Source organism: Amblyomma americanum, chromosome 10 (genome assembly GCF_052857255.1).
Source record: "Amblyomma americanum isolate KBUSLIRL-KWMA chromosome 10, ASM5285725v1, whole genome shotgun sequence".
Lineage (NCBI taxonomy): Eukaryota > Metazoa > Arthropoda > Arachnida > Ixodida > Ixodidae > Amblyomma > Amblyomma americanum.
Genome location: NC_135506.1, coordinates 88668696 through 88688956, shown reverse-complemented (window position 1 = coordinate 88688956; position 20261 = coordinate 88668696). Strand labels below are relative to the sequence as shown.

At 47.1% G+C, this 20261-nt stretch overlaps 1 protein-coding gene across 1 annotated transcript in view; it reads right to left on the bottom strand.

Moving 5' to 3' along the window:
* Positions 1-10656: 10656 nt before the first annotated feature.
* LOC144108535 (ATP-binding cassette sub-family C member 3-like) overlaps positions 10657-20261 on the bottom strand; it is a 104136-nt gene continuing 94531 nt past the window's right edge. The window contains exons 17-18 of the mRNA XM_077641748.1: positions 15090-15284; positions 10657-12192 (exon numbers count right to left, since the gene is read on the bottom strand). Of these exons, the coding sequence (XP_077497874.1) occupies positions 12042-12192; positions 15090-15284 (346 nt within the window). The 3' untranslated portion in view covers positions 10657-12041. The remainder of the gene's footprint in view (positions 12193-15089; positions 15285-20261) is intronic.

The following is a 20261-nucleotide window of genomic DNA, read 5'->3' as shown; positions in this document are numbered from 1 at the left end:
CCTCCTTCACCCGCCGCGGTGTTTCAGTGGTTAGGGCGCTCGACTACTGATCCGGAGTCCCCGGGTTCGAACCCGACCGCGGCGGCTGCGTTTTTATGGAGGAAAAAAGCCAAGGCGCCCGTGTGCTGTGCGATGTCAGTGCACGTTAGAGATCCCCAGGTGGTCGAAATTATTCCGGAGCCCTCCACTACGGCACCTCTTCTTCCTTTCTTCTTTCACTCCCTCCTTTATCCCTTCCCTTACGGCGCGGTTCAGGTGTCCAACGATATATGAGACAGATACTGCGCCATTTCCTTTCCCCCAAAATCAATTATTATTATGATTATTATTATTATTATTATTATTATTATTATTACTCCTCCTTCGTCACTGCTGCTCGGCGCATACGCTGAGCCACCTAGTGTAGCTCCTGCTACAAAAAAAAAATTAATGTGGACTAGCTCAGCTAATCCCGGATATACAAAGCGAAAGGTTTTGGCGTTCACAATGTTCATTGGCGTTGACAATGTTCTAGACGGCGATAGCTTTGAAGAAAGAGAGAGCGCATAAGAGGCTCCCTGAATATGCATACGCCTCATTCGTGTTTTGATACATGTGACGGTGGTGATAGAGATGTGTGGCCTGAATTCATTAGCACTGACAGCGTTGTGGCTGACATCCGGCCACTGCAGCAATAGCTAGGCTACAGCGTTCATTTGGCGATCAATCTCTCCCGACCAACCATTAACAGCATGCCACCTCCCATGGTGGCAGGGAGGTCGCGCTGCCTATCCAGTGTGCGGAACGCAATCAAAGCAGGTTTTTGCAGTTGGACACCGACGCCACGCCACGTACATGAAAGCGAGATTGAGGTCTCCACTGACCAACGGAGCCGGTTGTGTGCCTTTCCTTTCGTTAAAATGAATGGAATTTGCAAAGTTAACTCCAATGAACTCTATGAACACCGTCGGCTCACTTGTTTGGTTTGGTTTTCCAGGAAAGGGAATGGCACAGTAACCATCTCACATATCTCGGTGGACACCCGAACCGCGCCGTAAAAGAAGGGATAAAGGAGAGAGGAAAAGAAGAAAGAGAAATATGAAAATTGAAAGTTGGATTTTGAGCAAAGGCGCGGCCTGCGCAGCTGCTGTACACCTGTGGCTCAGTGCTACTAGTGGCGCAGCGCAGTAGTGAATAGGGAGCGAGCGAGAGAGAAAGACGGAGTCGGCGGCGGCCACCTGCACCGTGCGTGACATCACTCGTGCTCTGACATACGCCGGCACGCGTGAAGCGCGTTGTTGACTAGCATAGTGAAACTTTCCGCTTAAGCATCGAGATCCAAGATGGTTGGCAGTCTGCTAATTGTAGAGGGCCTATTTCCCAAGTCTTAATGCTCAAAAGGGCCCTCGGCAGCGGCGTCAGAGGAGAGTGGCTTGCAGAGGCTGAGCGCGTGACGTCGTGCTCCTTCCTCTGTAAACTCGCTGTGTGGATACAGTAAATCTAGCAGGCGCTATGACGCCGACAAGCGCTCACCGGCCTTCGCACTGCTTACAATTCGTCCATGTCACTTTTCAGCAGCCTTTTGACCCGCTTTATCACGATCGATGGCAGAGGTTCACGTGATCTCCATCCATCGCAGGGTTTTCAAATTCCTTGCTCAATCCCGTGGAGCGCGCCATAGCTCAGCGTCTATTCTCGCTTAATCGAGCCTTACGGAATGTGACCGCCATTGCGCGCGACTCAGTAAAAGATTGCTGTCGCCGGTGAAAAGGCCTAGGAAAGACCTTTTTCCCTTCAGTTCTTGACGGCTCCTCGGTAGATGTTCGCTGCGGCGTTGATAGCATTGGATGGCGCTTTCTCTTCTTATGTTCTTGGTATATTTGTTACTGCGTGTGGCTGGGTATGTGCTTTTGATATTAGACATGCCAATCCGAACTTGATCAACCGTTAGACAGAGGAAGGCCGATATATCGTCACTGTAAAGGAAAACTGTTTTGGGTTGAAAGGAAATGGCAATATCTGTCTTACATACCGGCAGTCACCTGAACCGCGCCGTAAGGGAAGGAATAAAGAAGCGAGTGACACAAGGAAGAAAGAGGTGCAGTTTTCGAGGTCTCCGGAATAATTTCGACCCCCTGGGGTCTTTAAAGTGCACTGAAATCGCACAGCAAATGGGCGTCTTAGCGTTTCATCGCCTCCATCGAAACCCATCTGCCGCGGTCGGGTTCGAACCAGGCAACTCCGGATCAGTAGACAAGGACCCTAAACACTGAGCCACCGCGGCGGGTACATTGTAAAGGCCGCCCCTCGTTCACGGCCGTTCCTTTTTCTTTGTGTTATTAACGTGCGCTACGCCTGCCCTCGGATAAGCAGTTTTCCAATGTCCAAAGATGCACGCGCTCGAAAAAGCGTGGCGTGTCGACAATTCTAAGCAGGGAGGAGCGCGACTGGAAGCTTCGCGCGAAGATGTCCTCGGACTAGGGATGTCACCTAGAGTAATGTGGCATTACGCCCCGCCCTGTCAATCTTGTATCAATAAAAGTTTATCCTAACTTCCCGCAATATATCGACATTTACGTAGATAGCGATAGAATTTTTATGGCGCAAGGTGAGCAATGGCCAAAGAGCGCCATGGCATAACTAGTTTTCATTGCACAAGATGGGATCAAAGTCCCATTTCCAAGCATTTCACCGCAAAGCAGTTGAGCACCCGGCAGGGGAAAGCTTGTACCCTATGTATCACTGGTGACTACCCGGCGACACTGGGGATCGAACCCCGTACCTTCCGCATCATTTACATGGATACGACTCCACAGCACATTTAAACCGAAAGCTTTACTACATGTTCCGTGAGTTCCGCCAACTCTGTCGCATTGAACTTCAGCGACCCTAGTGCGTCGCGAGTCAAGCTGTGCCGAAACCGATGACAAGCGGGAGCTTCGAAAGCAAAGGAAAGGCGCATAACTGGCCCCCTGGGACAGTGGACACCTCAGTCCCGCTTTAAGCTACGTTGCGGTAGCGACAGATCTGCGCTGCGTGCACTGGCAGGTGCCTTCCTGGCCCTATGGGGCTGGGTTATAGGAGCTCACACCACTGATGCGAGGGCTGCTTGCCGCCCGGTGTATCTTGCTAAACCGTTGTCCCTTCAGATAACGCGGTTGTTGCGGCGTGCGTCTTTCAATCTTTCCTATTTAACACTCCTACTGTCTGCACGCGGCAGCGATTGTGGCTCAGCTTGAGGCAGTGGGCCGACAAGGGCACTTTACTTTTAATTCTTCCTCCCGTAGTACCGTGTTCAACCCGACTGCGATGACCGCGTTTCTATGGAGCCGAAGCGCTAACGCGCCCGTGTGCCGTGCGATATGTGTGCATGTTTAAGATCCACATGTGGTCGAAATTATTCCGGAGCCCTCCACTACTGCACCTCTTTCTTCATGTCTTCTCTTACTCCCTGCCTTCTTACTCCCTTCTTACTCCCTGCCATGTCTTCTCTTACTCGCCTGCTCGCACGCCCGCCCACCCGCCTGCCCGCCCGCCTGCCTGCCTGCCTGCCCGCCCGCCTGCCTGCCTGCCTGCCTGTCTGCCTGCCTGTCTGCCTGCCTGCCTGTCTGTCTGTCTGTCTGTCTGTCTGTCTGTCTGTCTGTCTGTCTGTCTGTCTGTCCGTCCGTCCGTCCGTCCGTCCGTCCGTCTGTCTGTCTGTCTGTCTGTCTGTCTGTCTGTCTGTCTGTCTGTCTGTCTGTCTGTCTGTCTGTCTGTCTGTCTGTCGGTCCGTCCGTCCGTCCGTCCGTCCGTCCGTCCGTCCGTCCGTCCGTCCGTCTGTCTGTCTGTCTGTCTGTCTGTCTGTCTGTCTGTCTGTCTGTCTGTCTGTCTGTCTGTCTGTCTGTCTGTCTGTCTGTGTCCGTCCGTCCGTCCGTCCGTGTGTCCGTCCGTCCATCCGTCTGTCTGTTTTCATGACCGTCACCTTTATTTCCATGACATCGTTGAGCTTTTTGCTTATTCTAACCAGTGCAACTGGGACATCCTGACTGGCCACTTATGGAGCCACCACCCCGCTCGTCTGCGCTAGTGTATGATTATAATGGAAGTTCTTAAAAGTGGTTTCAGATCGCATCTTAAGCCAGAGCCCTGACTGCCATAGTTGCTCTAAGAAAACCGAGCGCAACAACACAAATCCTTCCACATTTCCCAGAGGCCCATGGCATACAAGACAAACATCGTCCGAGTCATCAGGCATTTCTGGGTAACACATGCTGTCGGGCTAGCTGGTGTTTGATCATATTTTCAGCAGCGCGAGCACATCCATGGGAGGAAAAACCGGACAGGAAAGAGAGCTATTTCCTGTCCGCCTATTCCCTTCTTGAATGTACTCGCGCTGCTGAAAATATGAGTTCTGGGTAGTTCTACAGCATCGACAAATTAGCAAGAGTAAGCTGTTGCAGTAGCGGCAGAGCGTATACGCAGCAAGAAGCGTTCAAGCATATAAATAGTAACCAACCTGCAGAAGCAGAAACGTGAACTTCCGTCCGAACACATCTGCCGCTGCTGCCAACTCGAGATCAAATTGTGGAAATGGGCATCGGAAGGTGATGTAACGCGATGGCAAAGATCATCGATAATGGTTAAGGGTAAGAGAGTAAATTGCAAGAGAAGGCAAACAATTCAGGGGGTAGCAGAGAGTCAACAGGGCCGAAAAAATTAGGAAGTTCTCCAGGATAGGGTGCCCAGAGCTGGCACAGTACACAGGTATAGAGTTATGGCAAAGGTACGTGTCCAGCAATGGGTGTATTTATTCTAGTGCCGTGCTGGGGCTGATGAAGCCAATACTGCAGTTACGGCAAAAACGGTCGTATGGCCATTTTCGTTCTGCGCCTCTCCTTTGCGTGTAAACCATGGAGTTTGTATAATCGCTTTGGGCGTAAGCGAGCACAGTACTGCATAATAATCGAGCGCTGTCAAATTAGCATGAAGTGTTGATTTCCGTGACTATATGCGGAAGATGGTGCTAGTGCAGGGCTCCATGGCGGCCCAACATTCGTTCTGCCTTGCGCTTTTGAAGCATACATCATGTTTCAGAGTTTCGTTCAGCTCAACCGCAGGGCATTGTTTTTAGTTTTGCTGTTAAGTTCACTTTTATTAACGAGTTCCGCAGCGGAAAAACGACACTACTGCCATCGATCAGCTGCCTGGCTGTCACTGCCTATATGTTTCTGAAAACGTATCCGGCAGTAAAGATCGTTCACCGATTTACTATCGACAGCAAAGCGCTCCCAGAATTTACTGACAGCAGTAAACTTCTCTTCTGGTGATTATGAAGGGTAGAGGCTTCACTCATTTCCTCGGACAAGCCGACGCCGCACCTTGGGGGAATTAGCGTATTACTGCAATCGCAGTAAAAAAGTGGATAAACTAGACTACAGCCAAGTTGCAACATGCAGTGAGAGCCATGATGTACTTCCATCTTTCTCCGCTTTCTTCTTGTCTCCTTTCTCCTTCTTCTTTAATTTCAATTTCTCTCTCTTGGCTTCGTTTTTCTCCTCTTCTTTTCCGCTTTTTCTTTTGTCGATCTTTGTATTGTTTTTTTACCTTGTCTTTCTCCTCCTTGTTAGCATATGGTTTATGGACGTTTGTCTCAAAGTGACTCAGATTACGAAGGGCGCCGTAGTGGTGGGCTCCGGAAATATCGACCACGTGGATTTCTTTAACGTGCACTCATATCGCACAGTAATCGGGCCACTAGAATTCCGCCTCTACCGATATTCCACCTTTTTTAGGTTACCTCTAGGCTTCGCTTTTCATGCCATGTGGATTTATTTGATAACGAGAACTATAACGGGATTCAGTTTCACGGTAACGGCTCTCGCCGTAATAGCTGCACTGCCACCGCAGCCTACTGCGCGACATCATATAAAGGAACGGGAGGAGCGCATTCCTGAAGAATGCGATAGTTCATTGTGCGCACGCGTGGGCAAAAACAGGAGGGCAGGTAAGTGCCGCGGGGTAGGTGTGAGCCATTGCGTGACGTCACTAACCGACCCAGTTAGCACCGGACATTAGAATAGTGTTGTAGAGAGAGAGAGAAAGACGGAAAGGCATGGAGGTTAACTAGGCAGCGCCCGGTATGCTACCCTACACGTAGGAATGGGAACGGAGGGAGAGATAGAAAAGGGAGAGAACAAAGGGATATGATCACTTTTTCACGTGTCCGTTGGCCGTTACTTGTAGGGTACACAGGGCACACACTGATTGCTCACCATCTTGCACTCAGTCCTGAGTCCTTCAAGAACTTGAAAAGTGCCTTCAAAGCTGTCCTCTGCGATTAAGGCTTACTCCAAGGACCCAGAATCTTGGCTTCAGTAAGGGGCCGAGGATCTAAACGGCGGAGTGTTGCAGCCAGGAGTGCACGCTCAAGCTGAAACCGAGGGCAGTTACAAAAAAGGTGTTCAATAGTTTCAGCGCACCTACACATCTCACACGCAGGAGAGTCTGCGAATGCGATTAAGTGTGAGTAGGCATTTGTGAACGCCACTCCCAGCCACATGCGAAACAACAGCGTAGCATCGCAGCGGGAAATGCCGGACGGAGGATTGAGTCGGAGTAACGGGTTTAGGCGGTGCAGACGGCATGTGGAGTTGCTAGTAGAGGACCATGCCGCTAAAAGCTCTCTTCGGCCAACCATTCGCAGATGTCTTGCTGCGTCGGCGCTTGTCAACGGTATCTGGACAATGTTGCCACTGCCGTGAGCCGCTCGAGCTGCAGCGTCAGCTGCGTCGTTTCCAACAATGCCGGAATGTCCCGGTATCCACTGGAAGACGATGTCAGGAACAGTGTTGTAAAAATGTTATGTAAGTTGCAGTAATGTTACATGTTCCATTCTAATCTTATATTAACGTTAAAAATTAACATATAACGCTGTGTGGTATATAGAAAATCCGATTTTAACGCTCTAAACATTGTTTTAATATAGTCTTCGAAGCGTTACTATAATGTCAGAGTCCTAACTATAGAAGAACGTTCCAAATATATTACGAGCACTGATTTCCAGAACCTTTCCCACTGTTTTTACATCAAAGGGGCTGTGAAGGGGGCTCTGATAAAGTTACTGCATGCCTGGGATATTAAGCAGGCCGCTTCACGAGTAGTGTCCAGCAAGAATTTTTTTAAATCCGCTGTGTAGAAGCTGAGCTATCTGCAGTTAAAATTTGAATTTCAGCGTCTTCGCGCCATTCCCTCTCCTCTCGTTACTCTTTGCACGCTGGAATGTAGGCGTTCCTTCGCCAACCCCCCCCCCCCCCCCCCCCCCCCCCCCCCCCTGTGGGAGCGGAGCTCCCCGACCCGCCGGAGCTAAGCGGCTTATTGGCCGCGGCCACGGTAGCTGCCTGACGTCTGAAAGATTCTAACCAATGGCCACCTCTCACCTTGTCTACGCAGAGGGTGGGGACGGAAGAGGGTGCGAGCATAAAAAAGTCGCCGGGAAGGGCTCGCCAACTCTGACGCGCGATTGTGAGTCGTCTGCTGCGTGTAGAAGAGTATTATTTGGCTCTGGTTTTCATGCCAACACAGTGCATTGATGTGATGCAGTGAGTTAATGTGCTCTCCTTGGAAGGCGTTTCAGAGCCACTTTAAAGAAGTTTTTAAACTAGCAGTGCTTTGCAACAACGTATCTTAGTAGTTCCCATAGGTTGCATGTACAGCCTTATTATTTTTAAGAAAAATGGTCATTACCCATTCGCCACTATCATTAATTGTACATCCTTCACTAATAGGCATATAAGCTTGACTCTGTGATATCCGTTCGGAGGTGAGTGTGTACGAGTTGCATATATTGCTGTATGGAGGAACTGAAGTGTCGCCCTCACTGCAGGTTCTCGCAAAGCGTTGTAAGTGGTGCTCAAGCACAACTGGCAGGCCTGCATGATTGTGCAGGGCTGCTTCACCATTTTCGGGAATATTACATTTATTTTGTTTACATGTTTTATTAACGTTCGGGGAATGTTAATCTAACGTTTATATGCAACATGACAATAACTTTTGTAAAAAGCACGCTAAGTACATGGAAATAACGTTTGACCGTAACAAAACTGTAACATTGTCGTACTATTTCGGTGCTACCTGGAGAATATGGCAGCCCGAAGGGCTGACCAAGCCGCGACACCACGTTGAGACCTAGCTGCAGCACGAATACAAGAAGAATTGATGCCTTTAAACTCGCCATATAAAGGCATCAGGTTACTGCACTGGACTTTTTTTTTCATCATCGTCATCATTTTATTTTATAAAACCAATACATCAAAACTTAATTGGACCAATATCCAGCTCAGCTAGTGAAAGGTCCAAATACATAATATTCACTAAAGAATGGCAGACATTCAAAATACATGCACAAAAAGAGGTGAGATGCTACAATAGCGGCATTGCACATATGTTAAACACATACATATTCTGAAAAACAACAAAAAATAGGTTTATGAATGTACAAAACTAAGCAAAAACGCATTCAGTCCAACAGTTCTGGGCAGACAAGAAAAATGTTTTTCAATAAGGCCAAAAAATTATTTTTGAGTTTGATGTCGTCGGGAATCTCATTCCATATCTGGGCACCATTGTACTCTAATAACCTTTGACCGTAAGTGTTATGACAAGGTGGTAGGTTGAATCTATTATTAGTGGCGGCTCTTGTTTGTCTCAGGGGCGATCTAAACATTATAAGAGGAATTGGGTCATTAGTTCTTATTACTGTGTTTATTATTTGAGCTACCTTTAGTTGGTATGCAACTGACACCGGTAATATTCGCCGTTCTTGAAAGAGTGGTCGGCTAGGGTCAATTGTCTTTGCAAAGGTTATGGTAAGAACAGCACGCTTCTGCAGGCGTAAGATTGATTCTAAATACGTTTTATAGGTACCGCCCCATGTCTCTAGGCCGTAACATAAGAAGTCTATCCCTTTATTAATTAACCCTTTGCCATCGAAGCGGAGAAAGTTACGACCATATTGGTCGCCCCATATCCCTTCACTGCCGGAATAAACCTAAACGGCTCAACATCAGGTTCTGCTTGGGTGCCAACCAAATGATTTTCGAAAGAGCCGTTTGAAAACAAGTAATCTAACAAAAGTGCATGCCTTGCATTTGGGTGGAGCCCGGAATTATTTCAGATCAATTCACGGCATTTGTCTACTGCTAATATGCCATCATCATTGCTTTTTTACACAGGGAGCACAGCGATCAATTTGCTTCCATTCTGTATTTCGCGCATTGCGAACCAATGGCTGGGTACATCTTTAGAACACGCAATCGTTTGTTCAGTTTTATAGCTTTTAAATGCGTACCAAGCACCCAGATCTATACGTAATAGATGAACTGACCCACAAGGAGCCAACGTTTTTAGACATCTTTAAGTCTCGCGCTAAATAGTTGTCCTGAAATGTCAACATCATGGATCAACAGTGCTCGTAGAGAGTATGTAACTTCCTGTTTTGCCAATGGCCAACTAGTTAACGCGATGGACTGCCAACCTAAATCTATTTCAACAGTCGGTGGCACTTTTCTTAGCTTCATTTGGTGTCTATCCACAGTGCGCCACACAATAGAAATCACTCAGAAAATAGTAAGACTGGATGCTGGATACACTAAGGACTCAAAAAGATTCCACGGGTCGTGTAAACCAAGCCAGCAGCCATTGTCTCCGTAGCTATAGGCCGTCGAATGGCTTGAACATGAGGAATCGTGCTACAGTGATCAGATATGAGCCAGCAAAGCGGTAAGCCGGTGAAACATTCTTTATTTCAAGCTGTGCCTGGGAATACGGATTAGGAAGGGAATTATTCCTAACCGGACTGAAGTCATCTGTGAGTGGTTCGCAGGGGCCTCACTTAATCCTTCGTAGCGGCTGTCTCGATGTGCCTTGTTTCGCGGTAGCTTTCGTACGCTCATCTTCTTGTGCGCATCCTTCCGGCCAAGATGGCGAGATTTTGACATAAATAAATATGAGATTTCCTCGTTTTCGATGATCCCCTGCCGGGCGGTCAGCTGAAATCTTCAGTGCCCACCCCCTCATTTGGGTACCTTGTGGTGCTTTTACGGCGGCAGCAGTTAAAGTGAAGAAATCTAGTGAAGACAAATAGAATTTCACTCGCAGCGGCAGTGTACAGGCAAATGCACAGGCAGACCACGCTCACCGAATATGAAGCTTTTATACGCTACGAAACAACGAAAAACAAAATAAAGGAGCCAGTACCCCTGGCAAATCTAGCAAATAAAATCCTCATGTAGACACCGCTTTTTCTTCTTGGATCCCGGAGTCTACGCTGCATCTTCATTCACTTCAGAACTGTGGCATTTCATCCTTTTATCTAAGGGCATCAGGAGCGTCAGTCGACTGGTGAAGACTTCTAAATCCAATTTTCTAGGCGATTAAAGTGTCTTTAGCTGATGGTGAAATGTCAACGTTCCCAGAATGATCCAAGAAATCAATTTTTACTGAGAACACTGGTTGCGTGGTGTTCTCCGCGTTTTTAAAAAAAACAAAATAAAGAACAGTATTACCACAAGAAAGCTGACGGAGCCCGTAACAGTTGCTAGTCTTCCTTATTTATCAAACAAAACCGAAGCGCGCAGTTGGAATGCTGACTAGGCCTGGTTGCTTAACAGGACAATTCTAATAAATCAACACGATCATCGTTAAGACACGTTGCCTACTATGTATGCGTTCTTGTGTGCTATTATTTATGGAATCGCTACTTTTGGTAGCTTCACCTAATAAGTCCCATGATTCAAAATGGGCTGGGGTCAAATTATTTAGTCGTTTCTTTTGGTACGAGAATCTAGTAAAGTCCCAAATCGGGCTTTTTTTCCCGCACATGCGGAGGCAGCTAAGTGTGCACTACCTAGGGGCCACGCCATACCTTATCTTGCTGCTCCGGTTATGCGCTTATGCACAGGTTCTGATCACCGCACATAATCCATGTGCTCGCTGTTGTGTGTTTTCTTGTTGTAGGCGGTGTTCCTACTTTTTTTGCAAAATCCTTTCTTTATTCAAATTTTTCTGTTCACGAGGAAAGAAGAATTCCGGCAGAAAATCTAGTTGCATATCTGCTAGAACTAACCCGCTAAAACCATGCAAATACAGATAACGGCAGTGGTTGGCATGTAAGCGCAAAAGCAAGTGATAACCGTGACATAATTAGCATACATAAAAACATTTATTTCCTTATCTTGTTCGTCCTTCACATTATCCTTTAAAGTTAGCCTGATTTTGTATCCTAAGTATTCTGAACCATTTGTAATTGAATTCATGCAAATGCCGTTGTTCATTCAGAAGTGTTTCGTCAAGTTTGATGCTAATTCGTAAAGGATGTGTTCATCCTGATTTTGTCCTTAGGCATTTATTTTCATGTTTCCCGCAGAGAAAATCTGCTTGCAACGAAGCTTGTTAAAAATTCAGGCCATAGTGAATGGACTTACCAACCATTCATAACAAATGACAGCATGTTAGAATAATCTAAGAACATTCCAAAGCAGCACCTTTCCTGCAGTAGCCCATTTTACCCTGAGTAACATTAGGTGCTTGTAGGTCCTGCTCGTAAATGCTTCTGCGATAGCACTGTTTTCGAAAACAAACGCTTCAAAGAACTATCACCTTTGTTATATGTGCACATAAACTGGACTTCTGGCTGGTAGCGCCATTTTATTGAATCACGATCGCGAATTTATAAATCCCATAAATAATCACGAAGAAAAACAAGTAGCCATATAGAGTAGGCATGCTCTAGTCTACAGCAGCGAAGGCCCACTGCTACACAGGAAAAGACAGGAGTCTGCCACATCACGACCGAAAGGGGAATGAAGTGAATCCAGATTCTCCGATTTGCATAAAACATATTTTTTTCAGTCTTCATGAGTAAACAATGTAAAGTATTTGATGTGTCAGGAAAAACACATTTCAACCAGGTGAATAGTAATGATGATACAAGTGCAATCGTATGAGTACCAGTGTAGGGCGCATAGGTGTGAGTGGTTGCACAAGCACCGACGCACGAAAGTCAGAGATGAGCGAAATGAGCTTGGTCACAAATTGGTGTTGATGTCTGGCCCTTCATCACAAATTTTGCGAATTCCAGCATCGAGAGCCATTGAATAGAACATGGAGCTTGAGTCTGACAGTAGTCGGGCTGGGGAATCGAGCTCTCGAACTTGGCCGTCTTCAAGCACAAGTATTCTGGAAAGAACAGTGATTGAATTAAATATACAACTAAGCTTGATTTTACCATTGGAATCACAATACATCAGCTTTCTGGCAAAATCTGACACCTTTGAACAACGTGTCACAATGATGCAGTACTTCCGCAAAAAAGTTGATGTCCGCAAAGCGAATGTAAACAAAATGACCGGATCTCAAAAGCCAACCTCTCTATATCGCTGCGCTATCAACTTCAGCTTTGTTTTCAAAATTAACTAGGAAGCACAAATGGAAGGAGCGCGTATTAATCTTCCAATCGCAGCCCAATTGTACTCTCACTTTCGTTGTTCTTCATTCACGTTAAAAGAAAACACATATTAAAAGCCATTGCTGAAGCACCGCTCTGTGCTGCTTGTCTCAATCGTCCAATCACGGTGACGCAGCTGAAGACAATCCTTTTCCTCTCAATGAGCGGCGATCAAGAAAATATGCAATCCGTTCTACAGTAGGCGCCGACAGGAAATTCGAATTGCGCGCCTTGATGATTGCAGATATGCAATACGTGAGCGGTGGACGCTGGGCTTGCAGTGAAGCTCCTGCGCGCCTCATACACTCTGGTTAGGCACTGCACGGTAAAAAGCTAGGCATTTTCTCGGCCGGCAGGTGTTTCTAGGGTGACATTTTGTTCGTTTCAAGAGCTGATATGGCACGATCTTATGCGTGGCTTCGAACAAACCATTCAAATTACCCAACAGACTGTGCTAATTAAACAAAGATCTGTAAATTTATTTCTTTGATTGCTTAATTGTGACTACTTTAAAAATAGCTGCCATCCGCCGCTCCTAACAGTTTGTTCCTGATATTTTGTTTCCATTTGGACCTCCTTCAATTTAGTATTTTTTTCAGTGCTGGCTGAGAAACCCGGTGTGTTATATTGTTATGCGTAGTTGTCAACTTCATTCTAACAGCCTCGCCTATGCTAGTTGGTGGCTCATTCTTGGAAAGTGAATAAAAAATGCCACCGGGTGAAAAGACGACACGGCAAAGAAGAACGCTGCTAAAAGTTGCTTTATTTTACGCTCCAGGGTTCTCATTTTTAGTCTTTATCGCATCACATGCGCACAACGAATGCGGCTCCAGCGTTTAAATGCAACTGTCACAGCTCACAGTTTCTTACTGGCCTACCCTGTTCATGGTCGGGCTCTAGACCAGGACCCGATCCACGTCGAAGACGAGAGTTTTCTTGCCATCATGAAGACCCTCATAAACATCATACGTGCGCTCCTTTTTAGCTTGCACTCGCGAGCTCAATTAAATGCACTGCAGCTGCTGGACGCGATCATTCCAGCCTTTGCAGCAGTTCAGAAGTGGGTACAACGGCTCTTTCAGCCTCATCGTCCCGAGAAGTCGGGATGTCGTACTTTACAATCGACATTGTCAACCGCAACGCCAAACTGTTTTGCTTCATGGTAGAAAGTCTGCACACTGCGCGACTGCTCTGTGTTAAGCGGTGAAGGACGGACCCTGTGTTGTACTGTCCCCGCGCTCGGTAGCCCTCAAGGTGTGCAGGCCTACGCTGCGCTGGCTTGACTTTCAGCGCTTGTGTCTCATCTTGGTGTGATTTCTGCAGACCCCATTTCTTAACTGTATGTCTCTCTCTGTGTTTCCGAAAAATTGTGCTCGGTAGAGTAAAACATTAACGAAGAATTGTTGATGCACTGTCTCTTGAAACGCCTCTGGGAAGCCTTTGGAAAGCCTTTAGCAATAGCCTGAATTTAGTGCTTGCACCTATTCCCAGAATCTGCCTCCTGGAAACGCGGCACGTACTTGCACTCTATTAAATGCGAAACTAAATTCGCAAGTTTATCTTGTTGTATTATGTCTTGCGCATACTCTTTTCAATGGTCGTTGAGGTCTTCCCGATATAGCACCGTCCGCAGGACAGGACGATCGTGTGCGGCACCCCAAAGGCACACCTCAGGTAGTCTTCTGACGCAGGTTTCTCATAACCTCAAAAATTGGGCCAGCAAGCCCAGTGCCTCATCGGTTTTATTTTGTTGTTATTATTAATATTTTCAAAGCCGAATTTTCTCTGAGACAAATACAAAAGCAAATCTATGGCCCCGCATCAGCGGCATTTGCGAACGGGGTTGTAAAAAGAAACATGAAGCAGCCTACATCATGTATACCTCTGGAGTAGTGTACACGGTCTCGCTCTCCTGGGGCAGATAAGATATCGGGGAGATTGGTCGTTGTCTCAACCACCGTTGAAGGGAACGTGCGCAAAACATAATTCCACAGCATAAATGCGAATTTAGCTCCGCGTGTAATAGACTGCAAGTGCTTGCCACCTCTTCAAAACGTAAAGATTCTAGGTGGAGGTCCAATTACTGAATCCAGACTGTTTCGGCAGTGCATCAGCAATGCTTTGATAATGCTGTACTCTTCCGAGCACGATTTTCTTAGGAAGTCTATAAAAAAGAGCTGAAAGGCTTCTCATCCTTCTCTGTTTCGCAGCTCATTCTTGTTTTTTATTGCTTGTTGCATCTCGTTCGTGTGAGAATCAATCCTTGTTACTTGCTTCGCCATTCAGTGCAGGTAGATAAGATAGTGTGAGCTGTGACAGTTGCATTTCAGCGACTGGCACCGCCCCCGTTATGCGCATGTCATTGGACAAGCAATATAAATAAGAAGTCAAAATAATTCAGTCGTTTAGTAGCGTTCTTCTTTTTTCCTGCCGTAGTTTCGCCAAGTAGCTTTCCTTGTAGCGCTAACTTCACTTTCAAAGATGTTCCCTCAAACTAGAAACTATTTCGCATCTCGAGCCCACAGGTGGTGACGTCACTAACATAACCCCACACAACCTCAGTCATAAGTGGATGCTGTTCCTCGAATTGACAAAAAAAAAGTAAATTACTCGTGTGTTCCCAGCTTACCGGTTGTAGTCGAGGACTGTGTGGATGCGGTGAGCGATGGTGAACAGCGTGCACTGCGCGAAGGCGTCCCTGAGCGTGGCCTGTACGAGGCGGTCCGTGTCGCCGTCCATCTGCGACGTGGCCTCATCCAGAAGCAGGACCCGCGTGTCGCGAAGCAGGGCCCGAGCGAGGCACACCAACTGCCGCTGGCCCACGCTGCACAAAACAAACGGCTTATTTCAACACAGACTGTTTTTATGCCTGGTTCTTCAAGATCTTTCTGCACGTCACCGAAATGCAGCACAAGTTCATGAAAACAATTAAAATTCTCGGTGTCTGTTGGGGTGGAAACTGCTTCTTTGAAGTCGCCGCAGCGTTATATAGATTTGTTTTGTGGGATGTATGACCCTTGAAAGCAGGCAATGAAGTAAAGCAGAGGCACCATGTGAATAGTCTTCGAACAAGCATCGACACACTGTTACATTGTTACGAGCCTCCGCCACCAGACGACGGCATGATTCTTTTATGCTTGGTCATTCAGGCAGCATGGCTTCTCATTTCCAACCTGATGTGCGCATCTTTAGAGCATTTGTCAGCCGCTCAGCGTTCAGTCACTTTGACTCGAGAGCGCCACATCCGTCACTGCAATAACCGAAGAATGGGCCTCCGATGTTTCTCCTGCGACTCGCCGTGACCACAACCCGGCCAGCGAGCCTTTGGGTAGAGGTCATCTGTCGCCACGCCGCATACATGACGAGGTGCTCATTGCAGTCATCTAAGCCGCAGGTATGCAACAGCTGTGCGAGGAAGGTGCCCCAGCCTCTGTTGGGGAAATTGCAAAAGTTACCTTCAGACGCGAGTTTAATCCACTACGAAACAGCGAAGATTCTACACCGCCGAAGGCGCAAGGCCATGTCGCATCCACAACGACGACGACGCAAACGTAGATTAGCCCTACAGTGACGCGACTTTGAAATTGCGTCGCCGCCACGCAAGACGACCGCGATGTGTTCTATCCGCAGTACCGACACCTGCCGAAGCTGTGATACCACATCGCGACTTACATTCGACTCGAGAGCAAGAACCTCCTGCTTGAAAGTGGCTATATGCGACTAAAGGTTACTTCTCTTGTTCGATGATGAAAGGAACATTCGCTCTGCAGCTAAGGAGAGTCACGATAGCTTCGGTGGCCTGCAAATCCGCACCGCAAGAGGTCACCTTATTGAGCCGTATGCGGTGCGTGTGGAGGAAAGGGGGAAAGGGGTGAACACTTGACACGTTTCGGTCAAGACCTTCACCCTACAGTTGAAAGCAACGGGGCTTATTTATTCAAAGCATTGGAGTTTAAGGACACTGCAGAGAACATGGGTTTTAGGCGGGTAGAAATAACCAAGCAAAGCTTAACTGATTGGCGGCTAAAATCAGGACGCGAGTGAAATTTTACCAGTGACGGCTAGGTGGTGTGAGCCGCCACACGATTTAGAGGGTGACTATTGATCTATCCACCCTTCTTAGTTTGATAATTTCTTTTAGTTTACCCTAAGGAAGCATTGGCGGTTTTTCACGCTCAAAGCCACCGGCACGCGCCTTTGTCAGTTTATTTGTGACGTGAGATGAGAATGGATTCATAACATCTTCCACCTTGCTGGCAATTATCATACATGCTTTCCGCGTCTTTTCTCAAACGTCTGGCCAGCTTTCAATTCAGAGCCCCCGAGAGCAGCGGTACTTGTGTTTCAAGGTCAATGCATATGAATCGCAAAAGCGGGGCTCGAATGCGGTCTAGATCTGAGTGCCAGTGACATAAGTTAAGGAAGTTTAACTGAAGCGCCAAGTTGAGTTGAATGAAGACAGATAAAAGACAAATCATTGGTTACACATTTGTGGTACAACGTTTTTTTAAAGAAACAATATTTATGCTCGCATTCTCGCACAGCAGCGGATAGCGACATGTGCGTCAGCACACCATCTGTTGTAATCAATGATGGTGAAATTCGTATCTTAACTAAACACAGTGATTCGTTTTGTCATTTTGGGCAGGCGCATGCGCTGCTGGCTGGCTTTTGTGAGCTATTTAACCTTGTGTGTTTTTTTCCAATAAACTTAAGTTTATAGTAGCGCTTGTCCTTCGTTTTCTTTCTTTCTCTTGGTGTCCCCTGCCACAGCCCTTTTGAAAGTGTTAAAAAAGCGGAAAGCAGCTCTTACGCCAACCACCTCGACCAAGGTCATTTTTTTATGCCGCTAGGTACCAGCCTTTGCAAGACGATGCAGGTATCGTCATCTCGTACCTTCGTTGCGTGTGGCTTGTCACCATTTATCAACGCGAATTTCAAGCGCTTGGTTACTTTTTTCTTCATGCTAAGCTGTCATCGGCTAGTTGTGTGTACTTCTTTTCTGCTATATCAGCCACAGTCCCATTCGTAGGCTTTGGTGGTGCAGCCCTCGTACAGACAGTGAGGTTCGAGGCGAGGAGCTCACAGCACGCCAATAACTCATGCTCCGTTTGAAAGTGTCATATTGTGATCTGCTCCGCGGGCATCACACTGCAATGGTAGGGTAATACAGTCACTTTGGTATGCCGCTGTCACCGGGTGAAAGGTTTCAGGTATGAGTTTCGAGTGATGGCTCCGTGGTTTTTACGAGAACCCTGTTCCACTTAAAATTCTCTCCGTTTCCTTGCAGCTGCAACAGGGCTTAATGATTATTCGTAGTGTAGACTTTATGTGGTGAACTAGATCATCAAAATGATTTCTGTTAATGGTGAAGCAACAGCACAGCCATCGTGCACATGGCAGTGCTTTAATATCCACAATATGACCGCGGCGGTGGCCTAGGAATAGAGCATCAGCCCCGCGTGCGGGATGTGCGGGGTTCGACACCTAGTGCCGTCGGGTGCCCACCGGTCATACAATGGGCACAAGATTCCCCTGCCCTGGTGTTCGATTTATTCAGGATGAAATACTCGGGAAATGGGTCTCTGATCCCACCTTGAGCAAACAAAAATACCTTGAGTCATGGCCCTATTTGGCCGCAGCTGCCCTTGCACCGAAAAATTTCATTATCATCATAATGCCTAAAATATGATGCACAGGTGTTCTGTGTCGTAGACATTCGATTATTTGGAGTCTATAGATGCTTCATATCTCTCTGAATGTAGGGGAAGGATTTGGATCAATCTCAAGATCCATTATTTCCCAAGCGGACGCTGCCTTGAAGGTTTGCGCTGCTTAAATCTTACTGAACACTGGAAACTGCGGCTGAAGATTGAGCATGTGCTTGCTTGAATGTTTCTTGTGAAAACAAGATCCCTATACTTATTTGCTCAGTGACGCGTACTGTCGAGTGCTTGATTGTGTCAGCACTTGATTTTATGTTTCATTTCGTCTGTGTAGCTTCTGATCATATTAATGAGTATATATCCGACCTGCACATTATCTAAAACGCAGACCTAGTTTCAATGGGGAAACGAAAAAGTATTTAAAGTACTCTTTTCCTATTTCTGCACATCAAGCAACAAGCTTATCGTAATCTGCGCGCGTATGTTTCTAATCTGCCTCCTGCTCTAGTTCAGCAAGCACTCGTTGCACCACTATTTTGAGTCTGAGTTGTGTGTCTTGGTTTTCAAATATTAAGGGATAAAATAAAAGCTTACACAATTGCTTTTTTTTTCAAGCGAATCTCGACAAATAAGTTTGTGTAAGCCCATTGGTCACAAAGTTAAGTGATTTAGAACAGCTCCCAAACAGGGAATCGAGCTTTTAAAGATATATTCATTTGAGCATTAATATGAATAGCTGAGCTTGTTGGTACGTTAACACCTTGCAGTTCAGTGCGACCCACCAGGCATGAACAAAGGAAGAGGTAGTCTAGAGTTTTCCAAAAAATTTGTTGATAGTGGGCTCTCGTGGCGCCTTCTTTCCTTGTGCGTGTCTCTTGTGCCGCGCTTAATGTCCAGAAATTCGAGCATTTCTTTTCCCCGCCAAACAATACGCATTCAGTGATGTCACGCTTTTTTACTCTTTTAATTATGATGTCATTCTTTATATCGTCTACTCGCTTCGAAGTTGCCGGCATCTCCGTGACGCAAGCCACCACGTTTTCAACGTATGGGTTTCTTAAGAATCTACGCTACTACCTGAGATGGGGGACGACGACGAAATTGTTCTGTATCAGAACGCTGCCTTCACGTCTCTGCAGTTTTTTGGTAATTTGTGCTATAATCTGGGAGGCACCTCCCCCTTTTTGCCACGGCGATGGAAGTGGAGGCTGCTGGGCCTCTATTGGAACCCGGTGGGCCGGCAGCAACCGCCCAGAGGAAGCGCCTGCACCGCCAGAGTGACTCGAGCAGCCAGGGCACTGTTGTGTACTCGGTGCCAAGTGAAGACTCCTCGTCCTCGGCCGACGACGGTTTCATACCGGTTGTTGGCAAGAACGCCAAGCGTAGACTGCGTAGACAAGCCGATTCATCCTCATCAAGAACGCCAACGATCATCACGGCGCGATGTTCCTCAGCACATACAGCCTTGTTTGTGCCGCTGAACACAACGGACAACTTGAACCTTGTGAAAAGGCAAGCCATCTCTATTTATCTGGAAAGCCTCGTACCGGGAGGCATTAAAGATGTCACAATCAACCCCTTCAAAAACGCCATTGCCATTGATGTGGTGGAGCGAAGTGCACTAGAGAGTTTAACCGCAATCATCAAACTCGGCAACATCAGTGTACGCCCCCTTATTCTCCAGGACAGTGGCACTACGGCTGGCGTAATCTACAATGCCGACATCGCCATCAGTGACGCAGATTTACCCATGTTGATCAAGCCGGCAACCAACGGCATTTCCATCATAAAAGTTCAGCGGTTAGGAAGATCTACATGCATCAAGCTGACCTTCAAGGGTGACTGCATACCATCGTACAGTAAGGTTGGACACTTTCGTCATCCAGTTCGACCTTTTGTGCCTAAGCTACTTCAATGCAGGAAGTGCATGAGGATCGGCCACGTGAGTGGCGTCTGCATCAATTCCATTGTGTGCCCGCGATGCTCCGAGTCACACGGCGATGACGTTTGCCGCGCGACTACCTTGAAGTGCGCCAACTGCCATGGCCCTCATGACTCTTCCTCGAAAGACTGCCCCCGTCTCAAGACCGAGCGGGCGGTACTGAAGCAAATGGTGCGAGACCATTCTACGCACA